This window comes from Amblyomma americanum, chromosome 1 (genome assembly GCF_052857255.1).
Source record: "Amblyomma americanum isolate KBUSLIRL-KWMA chromosome 1, ASM5285725v1, whole genome shotgun sequence".
NCBI classification, from domain to species: domain Eukaryota; kingdom Metazoa; phylum Arthropoda; class Arachnida; order Ixodida; family Ixodidae; genus Amblyomma; species Amblyomma americanum.
Genome location: NC_135497.1, coordinates 5,046,069 through 5,072,616, shown reverse-complemented (window position 1 = coordinate 5,072,616; position 26,548 = coordinate 5,046,069). Strand labels below are relative to the sequence as shown.

Below are 26,548 nucleotides of genomic sequence, written 5' to 3'. Positions count from 1 at the left end.
CTATTGAATGACGTCACAACACGTACCTCGACGCAGAGCTGAATCGTCCTGGTCGGGCCGGCGGCAGCTGGCGCACCCTTCGCAAAATAGAGACATGCTTAAAGTCTCCGCCAGTGCAGTCAGAGTGCACCGAAACCGCCGAACGCGTTGGCGGTCAAGCACAGTTGGAGCATAGAGGGTCTCGGTTTGGCCGACGTGACGTCGCCATGCAGCGTGCGCGCACATTACTCCGGAGTGTAAACGCACCTTAACAGAGCCTGCGCTTAACCACTAACCAACGTATTCAGTGGCGGCACTTATGGTAGCCACTGAAACCCTCCGCCCACTCACTGAAAAAAAATACCTGTGCCGAGGCTCGGAATCGAACCAGGGCCTTTGTAGTTAGAGGCGGAGACCCTACCACTCCTCCACAACGGCTCAAGATTTAACCATGAATAAAGGCGCATCTAGTGAATGCACTCTTCCGATGCAGAAGTCTCCGCGCTTTCGCTACGTATATCCTGTCCTAACACAGCTAGGCCATCAACAATTTTTTTAACTGCCTTGTACCTTGTCTCCGTCCCTAATAAACGATTTCCGTTAAGTAGTTTGAAGTTGACTGGCACAGCCAAGAATGTTTCGCCAGGCGAGCGTGTGAAGACACAAGTGCTCTTTATACTGCGAACTGCCTTGTACGATCACCGACCATCGTGCCATCATAGTTTTTCATCGACCGTGGCGATCATTTGACCTGCCTTAACAGGCTCCTTCAAAGGTTAACTAGCACTTGAAGCGGCACTTGGAGTTCCTCTGCTGTTCGGCACTTGTAAATCCAGGTGCGTCAAAAACAAAACCACGGGGCACGCAAAGCTCATAGACGCTAAGCGCCATAACAAATCGAAACTCTCCTGGCTGCCTGTGGCGCCGCCAAGCATTGGTTTTCTTTGCTTCCAACATTCAGGTTGTCTTTTGTCTGTCTTCCTGGTGTGATAAAAGTGCGCTATAGGTTTTAAAACAAAACTTACTTTAATATTGAACCGCGCAACCTTCTTTTTTCAGCCTCAGAGATTCGCAGGTTCATGTAGGAAGGAAAATTCCTCCAAGCTGGCGTCTCTTGTCCTATGACATCATCACGCTTGTACTTGCGAGATTGCCCTGTGGCGGCGATACCTGTATTTTGGTCCTTGCTATTTTCTACCTTAAAAGAGCTTTGTTTTCAGTAAGAGGGGCGTTTTGTGATCAAAAGCTTGTATTCTATCGATACAAGGCAACCTCAATTTCTCCTCAGTGTCCCTTTAATGCGCGTTTTAGCCTGGCGTAACGCGTGCGCGCGCACTGCACACAAACGTCACGTCGGCCAAAGCGAGACCCTCTATACTCCAACTGCGCTTGACTGGTGACGCGTTCGGCGGCTTAGTCGCACTCTGACCACACTGGCGGAGACTTGGAGCATGTCTCTATTTCGCTCCGAGTGCGCCAGCTGTGCCAGCCAGACCAGACTGATACGGTCCGCGGCGAGGTGCGCCTTGTGACATCATTCAATAGCTTCGGTCGTTGGGCGGTGCTGTTCTTTTCGAGCTCTCGGCTAATTTAATCCATTCACAGTACACATATGAAGATACATGCAAGTGGGCGAGAGAGCCCGATCCAGTAGACCCCGTACTGCCGGAAACGCGTGAAAGCCGTTGAAGCGTCGGCTTTACTTTCAAGCCGCCTACTTAAAATGCGAGCGCCCTTGAGTACCCATCCTTTTTTGTGGCAAATAAATAAATAAAAGCCTTGCCCTTCCAACCGTGGGAGACCTCGACGCCGCCTTCTGCACCGTGCAACCGCGCCATTCAAGGAATCACAATCTGTTGACCCCAAAGCCCCGGCCAGCCTCCGATGGGCGCGACGCACTGACCTTGTCCTGGCCCCTCGCGACTCCCCGCACTGGGGTTATGATATTTAATTTGCAACGCCTGTTCATGGCGGAAGGGGAAAACGACCCGCCGGCGCCTAACTGAACCGTGCTCCCTCAAAAGCATCGCATGCTCTGTGGGGCTGAGGTCGCTGAAATGCAGGCCGGAGTTTTTGCAAGAACTTTGTCATCGGGCTCGGGAACGGGATCCATAGTAACGCTGGCAAGACGCCGGTGCAAACGTAAACGAAGCAATGGTAGCGACCCCCGATAGATGCCTTCAACGTGTGGCGGCGGTAGCTTTTATTTTGGCTGCTGCTAGACCACACCGCTAGCCGCGAGAAATCACGGAGTCTGCGTTTCCCGAGTTTGAATCGGAGTGGCGAGAAAAACTTCTAATCAAAATTTCAACTTCTAATCCAAATGTTTTTGAAATAAATTCATTTTTCGCTCTCGGACAAGCGGCAACAAAGCCATGAAATGCTGAACTATCAGATTTTGTTTACAAAAGAAATTTGATTGAGTTCTCCTCACTGTTCCTTTAATGTACCATGTACAGTCTTGGCCAAAAGTGTTTAGGCTACAGCATTCAGCTGCAGTGAAATCAATGTTCCTAGAATAATTCATGTAACGGATCATTCAAAACTGCAGTCAAGCAGGATGCTTCTGTATCGCAAGAAGAAACCTGCTAGCATTTCAAGGTCACTTGGCCTTTAATATTGCTGTAATGGCTCTGTTATACGGCTGAAGCGAAAAGCATTTGGCCTTAAGACTTCACCGACACTGTACATTACTCTTGTTGCAAATGCGAACACTTTGCACACTTTCCAGGCTTCCACTAGCGTGGGTCCTGCTGCACCACGGAATCCAGGTGTTCTTGCTGAGGTCAATGGCCAGGTACGATGGCTTCTCATATTTAGAACTAGTTTGTAAGCTTGAAATGCTTTTAGCTCTCGTTCTTGGTAACTGCAGGCAAACAATATAAAAACTGTGGAAACGTATAGGGCTGAGGATCAGTGCACACCTCTCGGACACGTGAAATTTTCCATCCAAATGGCATGGAGCGGAAAAAATTGCCTGCACAGGAGCCCCAGGCACAATTTCAACCTGTGACAGCTCAGGGCAGCTTTGCTTAATGAACGCTTAGATCACTAGACCATGACCACTACCTTTCACCTTTCATGTTCTAATTAGCACAGCCTCTTGTGCTAAGATTTAATTGCTGTGTTTTAAATATTCATGATCTTTCATCTGGTAGTTCTGTGCTTCCGAATATTTGGCAGCATTACTGTTGCCAGTGTGCAGTGGAGCCTGAAGTAGAGATAAAAAGGCTCATCTCTGTTGTCAAAGGCAGCTTGATATGACTGCACACAAACATGACCTGGTGGCCCATCGCGCTGCTCACTCCAAAGAAGAGAGCGATGTGTCATGTTTTATCATTAGTAGCGTTTGCAAGAAAAACTGCCATTTTCGTAATGTTACATATAGGAGTGCTGAGGAATAGGATTTTAGCAGTTTTAATGTGGCAAATAATAATTCTCTCCTCAATCTGTTATAGGGCTTTGTACAAAGCATATGTGCAGCTGTTTTATTGCAGGTCCACCTCGGGAGCGGAAATTGTCAGTGCAGAGTGGTGGCGCTGTCTTCTTTCCCGAGGTCGAGACGTCTTGTTTTGCAAGGACGCCACAAAACATTTGTGGGGTTCCCCACAAAAGTGACGCTCCTTCCTGGTGATGCTCCTTCCCCGAAGAGCGTCAGAGGAAAGAGCGTTCAGGGAAGGAGCATCACCGGCTCAGTATGCCGGCAATTCCTTAAGGCTGGTGCCATGCAGAAGCCTCGGATGAGCTCAGAAAAACTAGCAGCTGTGGGCAGTAAGCCTCTTTTATTTAGGTACATTTCCTGACTGACAAAGGCAGTTGTTTATTTAAGTGTGCATAACTTAAATACCTTTATTTTACAGCACCTGCATGTCTTCAATTTTGTCATGATAATACTCTTTCAGATGCATTTGATGAATACATGAAAGCTGCACGAGCTGCCGAGGATGAGAAAATGTGCAGAGCAGTTGAATTGTTACCTGGCGGACATGCTGAGGGACATCAAGTAATCATCGCCTGCCCCTGCCCCTGTTGTCAATGACTGTAGTCAGATAAAAATGATAAAATAAAGGCAGCAAGAAAAATTATTTCATTGACTGCAGCCTGGTATTTAGTGCTGGGATGCAGCATTTGCTGCACTGAAGGGTTGCAAGTTCATTGAGGTAGCCTACATATTCAGAGCTATTAACTGTACACCAGAGTACGTGTTGCAAGGCCATTGTATCAACATGTCGAGGCCCTCGTATCTGCACGAAGGTTACGTGGCCCTCGTATATACGAGGGCCGGGAGTGACACATATCCAATAGCGTATATATGAGGCACGTATCACTAGTATATATGTGTTTCGCCATACGTGGAGAGGAACGCGTATGCTATACGAGCACGTATACATACGAGCATATATGTGGACACATATCCAGTAATTGTGTATATATGAGACACATTTAACACATATATACGAGATTTTTCAATAGGGATGTAATGCCAAGTCAAGTTAGCCGCAGGTCCTTACCGGTAACGGAGTGGGTTCCAAGAGAAAAAGCGTAGCAGGGGGCGGCAGAAGGTTAGGCGTACGGATGAGATTAAGAAGCTTGCGCGCAAAGGATGGATGCAGATGACAAAAGGAAAGGGTTAATTGGAAAGGCATGGGCAAGGCATTTTCTCTGCAGTGGGTTTAGTCAGGCTGATGATAATGATGATCAACCTCAGGACAAAGCTCCTGATGATGTCAATAAGCGCTTAAATCAACAAAAAAGGATGAGGCCCAGGTTCAGCGTCTTCACTCCTGGGGCCAGGGCTCCGCACGTCCTCAGTGTCCGGCACAAACTGTTCCGTTCCGCCCACATCACGCTGAAGCTGGTTGCACTGTTTTGACATTGGATCAGCACCAGCTTCGGTACACGCAGGGAGCGGCAGGTTAACTTCCACGCGTCTCTTCTTTTTGCGGCGAAATGTCTGCGCATGACTTTCCGCTGACCTTGTGCAAATCTACAAAGGCATAACTAACTTTTTTAAGAATAATCCATCGTGCCACAACGCGCACGTGCGAGTCGCTTGCTTGAGTCGGCGTTATAGTGAACTAGAACATTCGATCACTATACCGGCGTTGCGGATGCAGTCTTTGGCTTGGCTTAAGTGCGAATTGGCTACAAACGCTAATGACAATGATTCTTATGCGCTCATAATGCAATGTAGATTCTGGTCTGCGGGAGCAAAAGGAGCCTTCAATGTTTCCTTTTCTTTTTCGTATATATGTGAATAGATTGCCTGGTAGATGCTGGCCTTCGGAGTAAAAGAAGCAACCCTTGAATGTTTTTTTTAATTATTTTTCGCATATAGGTAAATAGATATATTCTGCTCTCTCTCTCGGATGCAGTTCTTCTAGTAGGTCTGATGTATACCGTTATCTAAGTGGTGCAGGAAGACACAGTTTTTCAGTTTCTTTTCGCCCTGAAATTAAGCGAGTGGTATCCTCAACCATTCCTAATGCGTACCACCACATACTTCCTGCATGGAAAAGGGTGCTGCATTCATTCGGGTGTCGCAGTTTACTGTCAAGTAGAGAAAATGCACATCGTTGTACAGGGAATCCGTCTACTCTGGTTAAAAACGAAGTCCGCACGATTTAACAATAATTGTACGTTCATGTGTTCATCGTATTGCAAACAGTGCAGCACAATTCCCTGTACAATGAACACTAACCAGCCAGCCCCCATTCATGCCGGATAGAACGCGCGTGACGACGTCGCCTCCGTAAGACGTTTGTTCATTATTTACATTGCGATACGGTTCAATGTATGGCATAAAATATCGATCCCATGCCTCTTAGGTTAGTATTAATGGAGTAATTACTCCACCCAAGCGCTAACATAAGCCTATAAAGGAAGGCTATTGTAAAACTTTCTCAGAAACCTCTCAGTTAAATTCGTCCCGGTCGGGAGTTTGAACCTGGGACCACCGCTTCACCGGAGCAGTCGCTCTAACAACTGAGCTAGCCAGGACGGAATGCTTACGATAGGGCGACAGTGGATTGTAGATTTGAGACAAGAAACGACATCAAGTGTTGGAAGCTGCGCTAATTTCGGCGAATAGGCCTAATTTATCGGAAATGACTCAGATCCACTCAAAGCGTAGGCCTCTTTCGACTCTAGTTTCGCCTCCGAGGCTAGGTCCGCGGAGGTATCGCTGCAATTCGCCCAGCTTTCTTTTCCAGCGGAGCGGAAGTTACGAAGTCGAAAGGCGGCCTTTCAACTTACGCGGTGGAATATGGTCCTTTCTGGAAGTCATATCTGTAAAACAACCGGTAAACCTAGAACCATAGAAAACCAAGAAAAACACTTTTTTTATTATTAAAATGAATTCACTAGGCAGGTATCGTGTCAAGATGCTTCGGTAGATGACGCCAGCTACCCCATCAATGGGCTGTAGCTACCGAGCATAAAAGCGCACGAACGGGCCAGGGCACCCTCCAACGGTCGAGTTATTTGGCGGTCTGACAAAAATACGCAGGCTTTAGGGACCTCTGAACAGGGGTGGAAAGGGGGCCAGTCGCCCCCCCCCCCCCCCCAACATTTTTCTGGAAGGGGAAACGCCCTCTCCCCTCCCCCTGTTTCCAGTTTCTGGCACTTGGATATGAATTCTGACAATTGAAACACTTCAGTTTTTGTACTCTTTTCATGCAAAGCACAGTGGGGCTGAGATATTTGGTTTCGTAGCCAGTTGTAAACATTTTGTATATGACTAACCTAAGTTAGTCATGTCCCAACAGAAGTTGACTGTCTGTCCCGTGTACATGATCATGATTAGCAGAAATTAAACAAATTACGCACAAACTTTTAATACAACTGATCACTCCTCTTGCATAATGCTTCCCGTCTATAAAGCGTCCCATTCCACTTCATTTTATATTGCCGTGAATCTTTGCATTGTTTTTCGTCGGCACTCAAAGCTGCCGGCTTGCGGCTTTAATAATTTGCTTTGTGACGCCAGATGCGACCAGACTTATCTCTATTAATCGTGGCCAGGTGCAAATGCTTCCACATTTTTCCATATTTTTGTACATGCTTTTGCTTATATATCGCAAAGGTTCCCTGCCTCCTTTAAATTGATCTCGGACACCAAGAACTGCAAGCATTCAATTCGATGACCACCGAGCAAGCTTGTAGGTATCGCCGCCGTCTAGGCATTCAGTTCTTAGTGGGTGCGAGTTAGCTGCTTCAGCAGTCTCTTTTGGAAGCCTTTTCGTTGTCTTCCTGACTGCTCGAATGTCGTCACCGCTTTGTGACAATGCATCAACCTTTGCACATTGAAAAATAAACACAATAATAATTATGTAAACGAGCATTAAATAAATAGCAAAATATGCTCGATGTCCTCCCCCCCCCCCCAACCACACGAATCAAAAACAAGTTCCGGAGTCCCTGGCAGACTCCACATATAACCTTCCCTTCATTGTCAAGACAGGCTGTCATCGGGTGTAGTCACATTCAGGGGTCTTGTCTACGGCTTCGTCTTCTGCATCAATGTTTGACTTCTTGCTTTGCATTTGAGGTAAGGAGACGACAAGTGTATGGGACAGAAAAGGTTATTTATTCAGTAGAAAACGCTGCATCTCCCTACACCGTTGACGCATCATGCGCTACCTCTGTACGTGGTCGGCCTCGACGTGGTTTTAATCCTTGCTGCGGTAGTGGAAGTCCCGTAGGCTTCTGCGGCCTCGACGTTGGCGCATCTTGCGCTTCTGCTTTACGTGGTCCACATCGGCCCTGCTTCACTCTTCCTTCCAGCGGCGTACCCTCCGTTGTGTTCCTCGGTCGTACCTTTGGCGCACTTCCGTCTGCCCTTAAGAGTGGCCGTCCTCGGCCCCGCTTCAATTCTTCTTTACCTTTAGCGGCTTGCATGTGTGGCGCCTGAGCTTGGTGACGTCCTCGGCACCAGCGCCGCACCGCGGGCAGTGCAGCGGGTACCGGCGGGAGTGTATGACCTGTTCGTGCCTCCTTCCATGGAGGCGTTGCCTGAACCTCTTGCCACACTGGACGCACTCGTAGGGCTTCTCCCCACTGTGGATCTTCATGTGAACATAGAGGTTCTTCGGCTGGTAGAAGCTCTTCTGGGTGGGGTGGGTGGGCTCCCGGTGATTCGGTAACGGTTACAAGGTACACAGTAGGCTAAAGGTGTCTAGTTATATGTGCACATCTATTCCAAGGTTAAGATTTCGCCAGTGACGTTCACACCTTCCATCGATATCACAGCCGCTCGTGTCAGGCGCATCTTTGACTGTTTCTGACGCAGCTCTTCCGCATGTGCGAACGTCTCCTCTTGACATTTCGTTCCTATGTCCTCCCTAAGGGAACCTCGGCAGACACGTACTTCAGTTGTAATGTGATAGACTCAGCAGTAATGCTAATCAGGCTTATTCAGGAGTGTCTGAGGCACCACTGCTCAGTTCAGCTCTGCAAGTACTGAAACTCACACGCGCACTGTCGCACTCCATTCTTTAGCGCCCAATAAAAGTCGGCGCTTATGATGGGCTGGCCACGAGGCGACCAGATTGCGTGCGCGGCTCGTACACTTGCACCCCTCCTCGAGAGAGGCCGTTGTCAAAAGCACCAGCAGGGCCGTTTCGCACACGGGGGATTCACTCCATTCTGACACCGCAAGAGCGGCTTCAAACTACAAATTTCTATACAGCGGAGGCAGCAAATAACGGCCGCGGTTACAACGAACACTCGCTTATTACGAATGAAGGTGGCACTACCGTAAAAATGTGTATAAGACGAATGGCACCACGTCTCAGACATAACGAGCGACTGCGGCCGTACTTGCGCTAGCGTTACCGCCGCATGGACCCAGGCCTACAGACGACAGTGACGAACGAGGTGTTTGTGGCAACCTGTCGTTATTGCCGAGCTGTCCGGCACGGGTGACTTCGTTAACGCCGACATCACTGAGCCACGAACAGATGAAGCATTGTAGGCAAAGTACGAGCACTCCCAGACTGCCGCGAACATTATGAAGACCACGAGGAGGAGGCGTACCTATTGCCACCTGCCTTGAACACTTCAACCTTAATTAGTTATGTCGCATCCCTAAAGCAGATTGTTGGCGGCAAGGTTCTCGGTGGGGAGCACATGACCACCGTGGACAGCTGAGAATGCACTTTCATGTATCAGACGCACATAACTCACAAACTCACTTTCTTAAAATATATCAATTGTTTTTCTATCTATAATTTGGGTGTAATATAAGGAGTTCGCTGACTACGAACTTCGGATACAACGAATGCATTCAGTGCGACCGCCCGGCTAGTTTGGACTGCAATTGTTATCTTGCTGGAAAAATGCGGGCAGTGTTTCTTGATGGAAAATGAACACAAAGCGCGCACAACAAGCCCGCCGGGACACTTTCGAGTGCGCTACTGCTACTAGTAATGCTGATGACTGCATTGTGCTCTGTCCGAAAATCATGGCATTCTAGGAATCATAGTGTATTTGTAGGGCGACTTCACGATTTGTCCTTCTTTAAAGTGATTACGGCTTGAAAAGGTGGCTCGTCATCAGAAAGGACATCGCTCCATTTAACTAGCCACAACAACATCAAGCAAGGAACGGCGCCATAAAACGATTTAAGACCTACTTGCGACTGCTCGTGTAGATGCAGTACGTGCAGCGGCGGATTCCGTGCGTGCTATGCCAGTGTTTCTGCCGGGTATGCATTTCCAAGTTGTACTGAGTAGAGAAGAGGTCACCGCACTTCTCACAGGCGAGGAAGAGGCTGTTCAAGGGTACGATATCGACGTCCTCTGAAAAAGAACAAAGCAGTAGGAGGAGCGAATGAGCACATGTAAAGTGAAGTACTGCCCAGAGAATTCAGTGGTCTTAATGTGTACCTTGGCAGAGAGGAAAAGGCCAGCAGTAGTACTTTTTTGCATCAGTTCCTTGGTACCAATTCTGTGCATGGTAGTGTCGTTAAGATAGTAATAGAATAGTATATCATTAACCTGAGTAGTACAGATATTAAACTCGCGCTCATATCAATTAATCAAAAACTAGAACGGCTGATGGCCCTGGCAGTAAAAATTTAGAGCATGAGAGAGAGTCCTAACTTCATATCTACGAAGTTCGGTGAATTTGAGCAAAAGCTCTGCAATCAAGAGTCTGACATTAAAGACCTTAAAAGAGGATGACTGAGTTTGAAGAAAAAGATGGCCTGAAACAGGTAGCCTAAGCCCAGCTGGAAAATGACGTACATGACCTCGGATTCAGGAGCAGGCAGATGAACTTAGATCTAGATGGAACAAAAGAAGCACAGGGTGTGAACCTGACAGCCATATTATATAACGTGGCTGATAAACTTCGAGTGCATCACTTGACAGAACAGGAAATTGCACACGTTCATCGACTCCCATGCAAACGTGCTAAGGTGCCGGGCATCATTGTGCGTTTCACGAGGCAAGCGATAAGAGAAAACTGAATTAAGAATAAGAAAAACCGCGAGGAAAGCGATCCACCGATTTTCTTGCAAGAAAACTTAACACGCCGCAAGAGACAAGTACTTCAAGGAACGAAAGACTGCGCCAAAGATAAAGGTATGTCAACGGAAAGGTTTTCGACAGGAAATGTGAGGGAATGAGTGCCATTCATGTGAGGGCAAAGAGTGACTTGGATCAGTTATAGCATTTTTGATCTTATCTTTTGTGGTTTCTTCTTGAAACAACCAAAATGCAGCATATATGTTATTATCTGCCCAGCGACCTGAACCGCACTGCTTCGTGTGTTCCGCCGACATCGCTTAAAGCTGTTCACTTGAATGGACGCTCTGTTAAAAAACAAGGCAATGTATTTAGTGGAATTCTTTGGTGAATTTTCGTTTCCTTTCTCTCTGATCATGTTCAGTGAAACATGGAGCACAAATGATTGTGACATTTTCAGAATGACCAACTATACAACTTGTTACTTGAACCGTTCTGGTCTCCGTGGTAGTGAAGTAGTCTTATTGGTGTCTGATGACATTGAATGCGAGAAGCTGGACTCTGACAGTCTACTTACTGATGATTTTGAGGTCCTATCTGTCTGTACCAACAGGTTAGTGTTTTCGGTTCTTTATCGTCCCTTGAAGGGAAATGTGGTTGAGTTTTTGGAATTGTACGACTGCTTTTTTTCGTTTATAAGAGACGGCAAATACACACTAATAGCTTGAGGGGTTTTTAATATTGATATGTTGAGGAACAATTCTGTGGTTACAGACTTTAACACTGCCTTGGCTTCGAACGGCTTCATTAACCTTGTAACCACTCCAACTAGGATTACATAGAAAACCGAGTCTCTTCTCGGTCTGCTCATTACGAACTCCTTACAACTAATAGGTGACTTAGGTGTAATATCATCTGCACTCAGTGACCATCTTCCAATGTTTCTATGTATGTATAGGACTTGACCGTTAAAGTACCTTAAGGAAAAAGCTATGTATCAATATATAACTAATGCTACGCTCAATTTATTTCATTGTTCACTGGCACAAGTTAAATAGGATAGCAATGACAATAACAGTGACGTACATGAGCCTTACAATATGTGTCTCCAAGTAGTTACGCAACTATACCATTCATGCTTCCCATTAAAACTGCGTAGAAAAAAACCCGTAAAACTCTCAAATCCTGGATAACGTCTGAGTTACACCGTGAAATTAAACTGAAAGAAAAGCTCTACGGGATCTTTTTAAACACACATTGAGCCGATGACTCAAGTAAGTTTAAAATATACAAGAATAGGCTAACTAAAAAGCTACGTCTGGCACGCACAGAGCACTACGCGACATTTCTCCAAGTTAAAAATGGTCGCCACGATTTGCTGTGGTCAACATTAAAAGTGTTTACTAAGGCTCGAGCAGCCGCACTTTTTTACTACCATTTCGCATACCAACCCATCACATGATTCCAATAGCTACATTGGTTCTGACAACAATAATATAATATTTTTGAACCCGTTTACGGCAGAAGACGTTATATCAGTCCTACAGAACCTTAATAACCGGCGTGGATTTCACATTGATGGCATTCAAGTCAGGCCTGTGAAGCATGTTGTAGCAGTTATTGGCCCTGTTCTTGTGAATATATTTAGTTTATCTTTTACTGCCGGTATATTTCCTGACAAAATGCAAATAGCCTAAGTAACGGTTCAGTATAAGAAAGGTGACCGCAACTAATTAGGAAATAATAGACCAGTATCTATACTCCCTATCTTTATGAAGGCTCTACAAAAAGTCCTACATACAAGTTTGTCTCAATTCATTTACAAGCATACCATTTTGTCACCAAATAAATTTAAATTTTGTCAAAATAAATCAAAGAAATGAGCCCTTTGCGAGCAAAAGGAATATATACTGACACAATTTGAAAAGAAGGCCTTCGTTACTCGTGTCTTCGTAGAATATTCGAAAGCATTTCATCTAGTGAACTACTGAATACTCCTAAAACACTTGGTGTGTTATGGTTTTCGAGAACAGACCCAGATGCTGCTGAAATCATATCAATCGCACAGAAAACATGCTGTACGCATAGACAAAATGAAATCTGAACCAAAACGTATTACTTCTTGTGTCCCACAAGCCATTATATTCGGACCACTACTCTTTAATATGTACCTAAATGATATCTCTAACATTAACTCCACTGATCAATTTCTTATCTGCGCTGATGACACAAGCATTTTTTTACTGGAAATGTTCTTGATCTCCTTGTTCGGGAATGCAATGACACCATGATTGAATTACAAGAATGGTCTGAATCCAAATGTACGCGTGTTAATTATAAGAAAACACCAAGCTGTTATTTTTCGTCCCAAAAATAAAGTGCTTCCTTCCTCCGTCGAGATTTAGCTAAGGTCGCGGTGCATAGATTTCTTTGAAAAATTTAAATGTCTAGCAGTAGATTTTTCTTCCAACATGACTTGGGGTCACCACGTGGGCCGTATAGCAACGAAGCTGGCTCAACCAACCGGAGTCATAAGTCGGCTGAGATATGTTATTGCAAGAAAAATAAGCTACTCCTCTATAATTTCATTTTCTACTCAAATTTAAACTACTAACACTTCGTATGGGGAACATCCGCGGATAGCTGTCTTCAACGTATCTATATTCTACAGAAACAGCTCCTTCGTCTTATTTACAATGTCCCCAGGGACTCGTCAAGCATGGACCTCTTTCTACAAAGTGGCATGGTAAAAATTCACAACTTGTATAAATATCGCCCAAGTATTCGGTTTAAACTTGAAACACATAAGAGTGTAAACTACATACGTACCCTTGCTAAATTGCATGCCCGAGAAGCCAGCTAAACGACAAGTTATGTGGAGACTTGGGTAGTGTCGACTCCTCGAATAAATTCACGTAGAGAACGCCTGCAATCGATTCTTCCTTCCCTGTAAATACATACGCATATAAAAATTTTGACCTCTTTAGTTCGCCAAAAAATCTTTTGGTGCTATGTACGCTGACATGTAGCATATGATTATTCTTTTTCTTTGGTATTAATCTGTGTTTGTCGAGTGTGAACGTCGATTCAATATTTTATAATGCTGTTTCACTTTACTTTCTAGTTTCATTATTGTATACCTGTTAAGATGCTGACCAATTCCCTTTGTTTTATAAGCCTTGCTCTCAAGTCGCTGCCAAGCGAATGGGGCGGCGGCTTTTCTGCGCTTCCGCTGTCTGTACCTTTTCAAGGCACAAATGGATTTGATTTGATTTACTAAATATTCTGCCTATTCGCGATGCAAAGGCAGCTGGAATGGTACTGACCCGCACTGATCCGTCAATTGGTAACATAAACATTAAATATAAAAAGGCAGTGCCTTTTCTAGAAGCGCTATCGACCAGCTTTGCAACGGTACACATGCATCAAATTCGGAGGTACTTTTCATGCACTAAGTATATATACATAAAAAGTATGCACCCATCCTCTTTTACCCACAGTTTAATCTCCCTGAGATTCAGGCAATGTGTCGCTGTTCCTTCACTTTTCACTAAGATGCCCTCGAACAAAAAGGTCCGCCGTCCCTGCGGACATTCAGGGTGTTCATAATCGGGAATAATCGAATTAGCTTATTCTTGAAGAGGGAACGGATGTAGCTAGTGAAGAGTAAGTTCATTACCGAGTTAGCAGTAAGAGGAAAAATAGAGGAATTGAGGATATCGCTGTCGAACCGATATTCAGCTTTAACTGAATAAGACGATCTTAATGTACATCCAATGAGTGATAATCTGATAGGTGTCATTACGGAGTGCGCAGCAGAAGTAGGCGGTAGGACGGTTCGACAGGATACCGGCAAGATATCTCAGGAGACAAAAGATCTTATTAAGAAACGCCAAAGCATGAGGGGACCTAACCCTACAGACAGAATAGAACTAGCAGAGCTATCAAAGTTAATAAACAAGCGCAAGGTAGCCGACATAACGAAGTTTAAAATGGAGACAATCTTGCATGCTCTAAAGAACGGAGGCAGCCTAACAGCGGTGAAGAGGAAACTAGGCGTGGGTAAAAACCAGATTTTTGCGTTAAGAGGCAAAGAGCGCAATGGCGTTGGGAATATGGATAAGATAGTCGAAGTAGCCGAAGAGTTCTATACAAATCTATGCAGTAACCATAGTAACCAGAGCGTTGATGAGATAGACAGTAGCCCGCACCAGTGGGTCATCGCGCCAGTAACAAAAAACGATGTAAACAAAGACTTAGGAACAATGGAAAGGAGAAAAGCAGCTGGGGAGGATCAGGCAACAGATGTGTTGAAGGACGGTGGGTAGATCGTGCTAGAAATGCTAGCCACCCTGTATATGCAATGCCTTCTGACCTCGACCGTAATAGAAGCTTAGAAGAACGCAAACATTATTTTAATTCATAAAAAAGGAGAAGCCAAGGGCTTGAAAAATTACAGACCGATCAGCTTACTTTCCGTAGCCTGCAAGATATTTACTAAGGTAATCGCTAACAGAGCCAGGGACATTGGACTTCAATCAACCAAATGATCAGGCAGGCTTTCCTAAAGAATACACAACAATATATCATATTCACACTATCAATCAGGTGAAAAAAAAAATGCGCAGCAAACAACAAACGCCTATATATAGCCTTCATTGAATACGAGAAAGAGTTTGACTCAGTGGAAATCTCAGCAGTCATACAGGCATTGCAGAATCGGGGTGTAAAAGGGCCTTTTATCAAAATACTTTAAATTATGTATAGCAAAATGGCATTCCTCTGGGACAGTTGGTATGAATCCATCTTTGGGCCAGCGTGCATTTCGGGACGCACTAACGTAGACAGATACCTTGAAACAAAGAACAGTATAGCTACCATAGTCATCCATAAAGCCAGCAAGAAAATTCCAATAAGGAAGGGCGCCAGGCAAGGAGACACAATCTCACCAAAGCTATTCCCGCCTATTTGCAGGAGGTATTCGAAGGCAGGAATGGGGAACTGTTCGGGATAAGAGTTCATGAAGAATACCTAAATAATCTGCGACTCGCTGATGACCTTTCCTTGCTGAGTTAATCCGGAGGTGAACTGCAAATCATGTTCAAAGAGTTAGACAGGCTGAAACAGCCTAGCAGGAGAACAGCAGTTAACAACTGCCAGCAAGGCGCTGGAAGTGGTAAAAGAATACGTCCTCATACGACAGGTAGTGACAGCTGATCCGGATCATGAGAGGGAAATAACTAGTAGGATATGAATGGGAAAACTAGAAGGATATGAATGGAGTGGAGCGCATATGGCAGGTTCTCTCATATCGTTAATGGCAGTTTACCAATATCCCTGAAGAGAAAAGTGCACAACAGCTGTAGCTTAGCGGCACTCGCCTACGGTACAGAAACGTGGAGGCTAACGAAAAGGGTTTCGCTTAAGTTAAATACAACGCAGAGAGCCATGGAAAGGAAAATGATAGGTGTAACGTTAAGAGTCTGAAAGCGGGTAGAGTTGGTGAGGAAGCAAACACGCGTTAATGACATCCTAGTCAAAATCAAGAGTAGGAATTGAGCTTGGGCACGGCATGTAATGTGAAGGCGAGATAACTGCCGGTCCTTAAGGGTAACAAAGTAGATTCCAAGAGAAGGCAAGCGCAGCAGTGGACGGCACAAGGTTGTGTGGGCGGGTGAGATGAAGACGTTTGCAGGCATAGAGAAAGCGCAGCTGACAAAGTATAGGGATAAATGGAGAGACATGGCAGAAGGCTTTGCCCTGGAGTGGGTGTAGTCAGGCTGATAATGATGATGATGATGATGATGATCAATCAGGCGAGTTCGTAGCTTGTATACGCTATCAACCGATTATAATCTACCAGCTAAGGATTGCAGGATAAGCTTCTGCTCACCTTCTTTCAACGCCCCTCGTCCTCTTGGGTTCCCCAGCAAACTTTCGGCGAACGAAATTGCATATCCAACGAGCAGTTCTTCGCCGGGGACGACGTTGCTTATTGTGCGGAGTAGATTTCTCCGTTGAAGAGCAAGGCCACGAGGTTTTGTCTGCGCTTGCTGGGCGAGTAGTTCACTTTGTTTATCCAGTGGTAGCCGTCTTGTTGGCGGCCGTCTACCAAAAAGAACTCTGCACATCGGCGCACCTGCGCAACGCAACGGTTCAACCGTCTAAACGCGCAAGTCAAAATTTTTCGCTACCGTACTCACGTTACACGACGGACGCAAAAAAAAAGTGGCGTAAATTTTAAGTGTTCGGAAACGGGGCAGTATTTCGTGTTCATATCTGGTACCTCCTTCACATGGGCATTTCGAAGGAGGCCCTCGAACCGACCAGTCTCTCCAGTCCAAGGCCACTGAGTGCTGTTACACGGACGGTTTCTGTGGCCATCGAGACACCGTTAGTGTACCGTGTACCCTGTTACCGTTACCGAAGTAACAGAAAGCGCCCACCTCCTGCGAGCACGCGTTGATTGGCCCGGATGCTACAGGCACGCGAGTAGCCTGCCGGGTACCTGGTGCCATTTGGCTCCTTCAGGGGGATTTCGCATCTGCATTGGCTGCTTGCGGGCTCCCGGTACCAGTCAACGAAGCAGCATCGAACGCTGGAGATTTCGAGGGCCTCCTTGCGGTGGGCGTGCACAGTCTCGGACGCGATCGCTCGCAGCAACGCGTAGGGGAATAGAAGCAGGGCAGCATCGTTTTTGAAAATATGGAACTAAATATATAGCACCTATTTTGATGATGATGGTGATGGTGAATTTTTTATAGTGCATCGGCTTCTGAGGCCAATGAGCGCCATGCGACAAGGTATTTTGGTCTGCTGACAACTTAATTACATCCTGAAACGACTGCATGGCGCCATATCGCGAACATTATTTCATCTGCTAAAAAAACACTTGGCTTCTTAAAGCGTCATCTCCACTCTGCCCCCCAGCATGCTAAGCTACTCGCATACACATCACTAGTTCGATCAAAATTAGAATACGCATCGCCCATCTGGTCTCCGAAACAAGTATACCTTACTAACTCATTGAATCAGTTCAAAATAGGTCAACTAGATTCATTCATTCCTCATACTCTTTTGTTCTCAGCATATCAGCTCTGAAATCGCAGTCCAATCTACCTACTCTTGCACTTCGTCGCCACATTGCTAGTTTATCCCTATTTCATAAATTCTTTTATTCCGAGCTATCACAGGAAACCTATATCTGCCCTCCCCACCACGCTTTTCTCTTCGCACCGGACATCAGCAGCAGGTATCTCGGCCACGAGCACGCACAACTTTTTCTTCAACATTCTTTCCCCGGACTGCTAGCGACTGGAACGGCCATCCCCAAAAACTTGCTGCCATCACATGCCAAACTATGTTTCTTAACCAAATTACGCGTTTGCTTGCATCACGATAATCATTTTTCTTTGTATAACTCGTTCAATTTTTGTGTACTTTTTCTGTTGTTAATCTATATGTGTCCGACCCCTTATGTAATACCCTCACACGAGGGTCTTTAAGGAAATAAAGTGAAGTGAAGTGAATCATTGGCAGCAGCAGCTGCCACTGTTATAACCATTATGAGATCACTGCTGCACAAGCATTGGAGGATTCCGTAAGCAATGACGCTTCCTCGCCCCTCTTTGCACCTTTTTTCCCCTGTTTGCCTACATTATTCAAGCTCCTTCATTGCCTATTTTGAGTATTCAAACTTGGCGCCACGCTTCGTTTTCAAACTTGGCGGCACGCTTTGCTCCGTCCACACTTCCGGTTTTTCAAATTTGGCAGCACGCTTAAGCGAAGCCCACTTCCGGTGTTTTAAAATTCAGCGCCACTTTTGCTCCGACTCTGCCCTCTTTGTGGACATTTTTGGTTGTAATTAACTATAACCCCACATGCACCTCATGATTCCAGCTGCAAGATTTTTTGATCCTCGATCAAATGTAACCATTCGTTTTCTTACAACTCAATTCGTTCTAACGTTATCGTGATGCAAGCTCTTGGTGACACGAAACCTCAAATGTAGCCATTCAAAGCGTACGCATTAATAAAGCCATCAGCATTGAAGTGACACATGATTTGCGCTCGGAGAGCGCAAAGAATGTGCCGAGGCGAAGCGTTGAAGTCTGAACGCTTCACGTACGCCGGAGCGCACGAGGCACCGTTTCTTCCGCGTCACGCCAGCGTCTCATCTACCGGCGTTGTCGCTAGACGCCCGCAGGAGAGGGCGACCAGACACGTGGGGGCATTGGGACGACTCCAGAGGAGCATGTCTGGAGATCATGGAAAAAGCCGCTCAATTATCCTCTCTCCGTAGCTACTGCAGGGGCAAGGGGAACAACAGCATGGGGACCGCAGGGGCGGCGGTGCCGTCACAGCTATGTGGATCGATCTTCAAGCCGCTGCCAACGAGCGGCTAGGCATTAGTTTTCACCAATCTTCACCTGCGAGGTATTTCCGGTGCCGAAGCTGACGCCTGGCCTAGCCAGGTATCTGCGACTCCCCGCGTCAGCGTGCACAAAGCGCCAGAATTAGGCCTCCGGCGATAATAACAATAATATTAATAATTTGTCTTGGGGGAAAGGAAATGGTGCAGTATCTGTCTCATATATCGTTGGACACCTGAACCGCGCCGTAAGGGAATAGATAAATTAGGAAGTGAAAGAAAAAAGAAGAAAGAGGTGCCGTTCTGGAAGGCTCCGGAAAAAGTTCGACCACCTGGGGATCTTTAACGTGCACTGACTTCACATAGCACACGGGCGCGTTACCGTTTTTCCTCCATAAAAACGCAGCCGCCGCGGTAGGGTTCAATCCCGGGAACTCCCGACCAGCAGCCGAGCGCGCTAATCACTGAGCCACCGTGCCGGGTCCTCCGGCGACGCCAGTAGACGAAACGCTAACGCGACGCCGAAGAAACGCTGCCTTGTGGTTCGGACTCGAAACTCTCGGCCGGTCGAACAAAAGCCAAACGCTATTGGAAAGCTGCACTGTACGGCACTAACCTGCCGGAGCAGCAATGGATGATTCCAGGGGCAGTCACTATAGCGCATGCTTAATTAAGGCATATATGCATGCTTATGCGTGTGGGCTCGATGAACGCAAGCGGACACCTCACCAGCGCCTCAATACAGCTTTTAAATGCCTGTTTTTATCTCGATGAGGGCGCTCGAGGTAAAGGCGCCGCACAATATTATGTTCAAGTAAGTTCCACTACATTTTCACACTACAAAGCTCTCGTAAATCCGCCAGAGCGACAATGCAACCGTCACGCAATCATGCTAGACAGCACCATTAAAATCAAGTACAACAAGTTCAAAAGCAATGCTGACAAGCTAGCACTCATCTGCTCGACCATAGCGGTAATGATCATTGTTCGGATTCACATGCAACCGCCGTGAACACAAATCATCTTTTTTCTCGAGAGTTTACTGCCTCGGCGTGGTTTTTTCTGGACATATATAACATTTCATACCACATTGACCGTAACGAAATAAAGTCCAGCACACAACTTGCAAAGTGTTATCATGGAGCCCTATCCAGGCCCTTGGCGTGCTCTGGGAACATCTGCCTACTGAGGCGCAGATATGCTGTAATGTCCACATATGTGGTAAGCGGATTCGGTACTGGAGTCGCGACAGAGTCTAGGAAGTCATTGGAACTCCGGGGAGAGACGCTCGGGCGGCTGTGTGAGCAGCCTAGTTCCCTTCAATTGCCTGGTATCCGGGCGCCTATACCAATTGTTTTGTTGTTGTTGTTGTTGTTGAAAACTTTTATTGTCCAACAGAGAAAGACCACACCGCTTGGGCCGCTCTGTCTCACCCCCCTTTACAGGGGAGAGGACTTAGGAGCGGCCCAGCCGCACGGGATGGTCGCATTCGATGCTGGCCGGGTTGGTTTCGCCGGCGGCCTCTTCTGCCAGTTGGACGGCGGTGATTTGGAGCTCAGGGTCCGAGCTCCACAACAAGGTTTCCCAGGCTTCCCTACTGCTAATGTTTTGCGCCCTGCCTGGGGAGTAAGCGCACTCCCAAATTATATGGTCGAGGGTTCCTCTCGCCCCACACTTTTTACAATTATCGTCCTCGCAGTCCGATCGGATATCTTTGTTTAGTACTGGGTTTGGGTATACTACAGTCTGCAGGCGTCTCCACGCCGTCACCTGACTCCTATTTAACGCCGTGTTTGGGGGGGGGAAAACACCTCCGGCATTGCTTGTAGTGTTCTGTAATCTCTTGATACGAGGTTAATCGCCCTTCTCTATCATGTTCGGCCTGAGCCGACCCATCCTGTACAGCACGGAGGTAGAGATCTCGAGCTGCACTGTGGGCCGCCCCGTTACCGCTGACAGATTCGTGCGCCGGGGTCCAGACGATGTTGATCGTCCTATCAATCACTCCTTGTGTTAAAATTTTGGTGGTGAGGGGTTTTATCCTCCCTGTGCTGAAATTTTGGATTGCAGTCTTACTGTCGCTAATAATATATCTAGCTTTGGTGCCAGCGCAAGCGATCGCTGTCGCGGCTTCCTCCGCTATCTCGGTTTCTTTCCCTAGTATGCTGGCCGCCGTGATGAGGGTGCCCTCCCCATCTACCGCCACTATGGTTATGTATCGACTGTGCCTGTCCCGTGCCGCATCTACGTAGGCGACTTCATTTCGGGGTTTACCCCGATATATTCTTTCTATCGCTTCCGCCCTTTTCTGTCTCCTTTCCTTATTAAACTCAGGGTGCATATTCTTGGGTAGGGGAGGGATTCTTAGGTGCGCCCTGATTTCCCTGTCAATGTCGACCCTTTCCTTTTGCCCCCTGTCTGTGGCCATTCCAAGATTACTTAGCGTAGCTCTTCCCACTCGCGTCGTGCTGAGTCTTTCAAGTTGCGAGGTTTTAACCGCTTCCGCGATTTCTGCAATCGTATTATGCAGTCCTAGGGCCAGTAGCTTCTCCGTCGATGTACAGATTGGGAGCCCTAGGGCCTTTTTTACGCGTTTCCTGATGAGCGCGTCTATCTTGCTCCTCTTATCTGCCTTTAGGTTCAGATATGGCGTGGCGTAGCCCACTCTACTAATGATGAAGGCCTGTACCAATCTTAGGGGTTTTTTTTTCCTTGAGGCAACCTCCCTTACGTGAGACCCTCCTGATGAGGTTTAATGTCTGGGTCACGTGGTTTTCTAATTTGTTAATTGTGATCGTGTTCCTCCCATGTGTTTGTAAGTGGAGGCCCAATATTCGTATTGTCTCTACCTTTGGTATTTCCTTTCCTTCCACGTACACCTGTGGGTCAGAGGGAGGTTTGTTCCGGAGTGCCTTGTCATTATACACGAAAATTTCTGATTTTTCAGGCGAACATTTAAGTCCTCTGTCCTCCGCGTACTTTGAGATGACGTCTGCTGCCGCCTGCAGCGTTTGATCGATCTCTGCGTCGCTCCCTCTGTTGATCCAGAGGTTGATGTCGTCCGCGTACAGGCTGTAGTTTAAGTTGTAGTTCCCAATTTTTCGCAATTCCTTCGGGAGCCCTCTCATGGCCATGTTGAAAAGAGTGGGTGACAGTACCGATCCCTGAGGTGTCCCCCTGTTACCCAGCCTGATCACGCCGGATTGTATTTCCTGGAACGTTATAACCGCCGTGCGGTCCGTTAAAAAATTTCTGATATAACGATAGGTTTTTAGCCCTATTCCTGCCTGCTGGAGCCCCTCCAGAATGGCTTCGTGCTTGACGTTGTCGAAGGCCTTTTTTAGGTCTAGTCCCATAATGACTTTCGCGTCTTTGGTTCTGGAATGAATTATGTCTTGCTGCAGCCGCAGCATGACGTCCTGTGTGCTCAGATGGGGCCTGAAGCCATACATCTCGTCTCTCTATTTCTCTGTTTCCTCCATATAATCTGAAATTCTGGTCTGAATGATGTGTTCCATTAACTTTCCGACACACGACGTGAGTGATATAGGCCGGAGGGTTTCCAGCTGCGGTTGCTTCCCGGGTTTTGGAATCAGGATCACGGTAGCCTCTTTCCACAGCGGTGGGATCTCCCCTTTTTCCCAGCAATCCTGCATTTAGCTGCTAAGGGCCTCTATCGAGTTGTCATCTAAGTTCCTGAGCATCTTATTCGTGACTCCATCTGGCCCTGGAGCCGACTTGGTTTTGAGTTTCGCTATCTCCGCCCTTACTTCAGCTCTCGTGATGGGCGCGTCTAACTTCTCATTTGGAATCCCGCGGTAGTCGGGTAGCTCTCTAATTTTCGTGTCGCCTATGTATGTCTCGACGAGTTTCTTCATGAATATGTCGTCGTCCTGTTCTTCGCATGTGTGTCTAACTTTAGCCAATTTGACTCGTGCTTGTGTTTTGGACGTGTCAGGGTCTAATAAATGTCTTAGGATATTCCACGTCTGGGGGAGATTCATATTCCTTTCCATGTCACTACATTTGTTAGTCCAATTTTGTTCACACAGCTTAAAGGCGTAATCTTCTATTTCTTTGTTATGACGCGCCAGCCTTCTTGTGATGTTTTTGTTGTTTCTACCTTGCCTTTTAAGTCGACGTTCCATGCCCTGTTTTGCCTCCCACATGTGTAAGAGTCGGGCATCCGCTATTTCCGGAGCTTTTTCTCCTTCTAGCGTCTTAGTTGTTTTCCTGGTGTCTTTCTTTACCGCTTCGCACCAGTCCTCTATATTTCCTATCTTTGTTATGTCTCTGTTCCCCCTAATCTCTCTCAATCGGTCCCAGTCTGTGATTTTTGTCCGGAAACACTTTTTTCCTTTGACTTTACTCCTGATTTCAACCGTGGTTTCCACTATTGAGGGGTCGCTCCCCAGATTGAGTGCCGTATTTATCCATTGCGTCGTTTCTACATTTTTAATCAGGGTCAGGTCCGGTGAGGTATCGGCGGTAATGCTGTTCCCCGCCCGCGTGGGGTGTAACGGGTCAGTCAGCAATGTTATCCCCAGGTTATGCGTGTCCTCCCACAACTGTCTCCCCTTTGCGTCTTCCTTAGTGTACCCCCACTCCGGGTGATGGGCGTTAAAATCCCCTACTATAATTAGCGACTGGTTTCCCGCTAGTTTAAGTGCCTTGTTCATTATCGCCCTGAAGCGGACCTTCCGTTGTCGCGGTGGGCTGTAAATATTGAGTAGGAAAGTGTTTTTATTCCTCCTTTTTACCTGTTATAATTTCTACAAAGACGTTTTCTATGACGTTGTCTTCTAATTCGTGTTCGATCGTAGCTACGTTTCTCTGCACCAGTGTTGTAACTCTCGATTTGTCCCCTTTCCCACTGTGGAAGGCGCGATACCCTTGTAATTTGGCCGGGCCACCGGTCTCCTGCAACGCTATAGTAAGGGGGGCTGATTCGCGGAGCGACAGCGTGCTCTGCAATACCGGTCGCTTGCGCCGATACCCGCGGCAGTTCCACTGCCAAATTTGGATGTTATTGGGCGGTCTGTCCATTATTCAACTTTGTCATGTTCTCCTCAAGTAGAGTCACTCTCGCATTTAGGTTGGCGGTTTCCCCCTTTAATTGCTGGCGCGCCTCCGTCATGAGGTGAAAGTGATTTTGCATCTGTAGCTGCATTTGTTGAATCTGATTGGCTAAGTCCTCAAGTTTACTGTCTCTTTCCTTAACAAAATTCTTAAGACTTCTGTCCAGTTTCGCATTTAATTTCTCTAGCTTTTCATCCACTGTCAGGTCTGAGTAGTTTTCCTCAATTGTTTTGTTCTCAGCATTCAGCTATGTCGCGCGTTTGCAGAAATCTTGCTGGCAAGCAGCGGTTTCTTCCCCTTTTATAATTTCGACGGGCGTGTTGAGGATCAGCAATTATGTGCGTGGCGTCGGAGTGAATAGCTACCAGTGCTATCGCATGGTGAAACTAGTGAAGTTGTCTTAGCCGAAGAAGTGGCAGCATATTCACACTTTTAACTTTACTGTGCGATGTCAGTACCCGCTAAAGAGCTCCAGGTCGAAATTTCCGGAGCCCTTCTCCACGTCGTCCCCCATAGCCTGAGCCGCTGTGGGACATTGAACGCTCATTGAAAATTGAAAATTCGTTTTTGTGGAAAGGAAATGGCACAGTATCTCTCTCACATATCGGCGGACACCAGAACTGTGCCGTAGGGGAAGATATCAAGGAGGGAGTCAAAGAAGAAAGAGGCGCCACCAGAGGATGTTTAACGTGCACTAAAGTTAAAGATCCTCAGGTGATAATAATAGTAATACCTGGTTTTTTGGGGAAAAGAAATGGCGGAGTATCTGTCTCATATTTCGCTGGACACCTGAACCGCGCCGTAAGGGAAGGGATAAAGGAGGGAGTGAAAGAAGAAAGGAAGAGGTGCCGTTGTGGAGGGCTTCGGCATAATTTCGACCACCTGCGGATCTTTAACGTGCACTGACATCGCACAGCACACGGGCGCCTTAGCGTTTTGTCTCCAAAAAACGCAGCCGCCGCGGTCGGGTTCGAACCCGGGAACTCCGGAGCACTAGCCGAGCGCCCTAACCACTGAGCCGCCGCGGCGAGGTCCTCGGCTGGCCGAAATTATTCCCGAGCCCTCCACTATATCGCCTCTTTCTTATTTCGCTCCCTCCTTTATTCCTTCATCTACGGCGCAGTTTAGGTGTCCGCCGATATGAGAGACAGATATGGCGCCATTTCCTTTCCTCAAAAACCAATTTTCTTTTATCAATGAGGCCCCGCCACGGTGGCTCAGTGGTTAGGGCGCTCGACTACTGATCCGGAGTTTCCGGGTTCGAACCCGACCGCGGCGGCTGCGTTTTTATGGAGGATAAACACTAAGGCGCCCGTGTGCTGTGCGATGTCAGTGCACGTTAAAGATCCCCAGGTGGTCAAAATTATTCCGGAGCCCTCCACTACGGCACCTCTTCTTCCTTTCTTCTTTCACTCCCTCCTTTATCTCTTCCCTTATGGCGCGGTTCAGGTGTCCAACGATATATACGACAGATACTGCGCCATTCCTTTCCCCCAAAACCAATTATTATTATTATTATCAATGAGGGTTTAAATCATAAATCTTACACGTGTGTTTCACGGCTGAGCGTTAGACTGAAGCCAAACACGGCAGTGTCATGCAGCCGCGCGCCAAGGTGATAGTGTCATGTGGGAAAGTTGAATGCTTCGCTATGGCGCAAGAAAACCGGGTAGCGTGCCCTCAGCATGCCGAAACAGGCTCACCGAATGAGGCTCTTAATATTTGTTACCAGTCATTGTCCCCGAAAACAAATATTACTATCCTCATTCGGTGAGCCTATTTCGGCATGCTGAGGGCACGCTGCATGGTTTTCTTGCGCCATATTTGTTGCCTGTCATTGTCGCCGATCTACAGAGCACTCTTTTAGGGATTTTTGCGGTATAGTGCAACAGTACTTTCAAGCACATGCAAGACAAGTTTGCGTGCCCTGCAAGCTTTACAAGGTCAGGCACTTCGCACATGCCTGGGTCTGCCTCGCAGCGCATCAACAGTTGCTACCATTGCAATCGTCCAGGACTACCCACTCTCGACGCATATAACCCTAAAGACCTTGCGGATGCACATACGGCATCTAACAAGGATTCATCAGCGCCACCTTGTGTCAGTGGCGAATCAAAGGCCACACGCAGCGGTTTCAAAGGTTATAGCAGCCCACCAGTCGTCCATCCCATCGCAGTTCACCCTGGCAGCACGGCCTTCCTCTACGCTGTGGTGTCTGCGGGAGCCATGCTTGAGCCTTACAATTCCGGGCGTAACGAAAAAATCGAACGTATCGACACCGGCCATTAAACAGTTTAAAATCTGCCTACTCAACGCCGCATATAGTGACCGCACTCATTTGTACACAGATGGTTCGGTCTCAGGTACAAGTCCGACCTACGCCGTTTTCATTCCTGCGAGACAGACCACTATTCATCAGCAAACTTCGCATCGGACAACCTGCACCGGGTCAGAATTGGCCGAACTTCGTGCGGCTGTGCAGTACATCCATGCACAAACACCCCACATATGGGCTGTGGTCTGTGACTCGAAAGCAGCCTTACAGTGTCTTAATTCTGCTTTACGTCGTGGCGATCACGATCAACTTGTAGCTGAATTAAGACATCGCCAACACCAGGCGCAGGAAGACGGTCATTACATCGTCTTCCAG

At 47.0% G+C, this 26,548-nt stretch overlaps 1 protein-coding gene across 1 annotated transcript in view; it reads right to left on the bottom strand.

The window, feature by feature from the left end:
* Nucleotides 1-7,847: 7,847 nt before the first annotated feature.
* The window catches only part of LOC144114459 (zinc finger Y-chromosomal protein-like), a 44,075-nt gene continuing 25,374 nt past the window's right edge, over nucleotides 7,848-26,548 (bottom strand). The window contains exon 5 of the mRNA XM_077648246.1: nucleotides 7,848-8,087. Within this exon, the coding sequence (XP_077504372.1) occupies nucleotides 7,848-8,087 (240 nt within the window). The remainder of the gene's footprint in view (nucleotides 8,088-26,548) is intronic.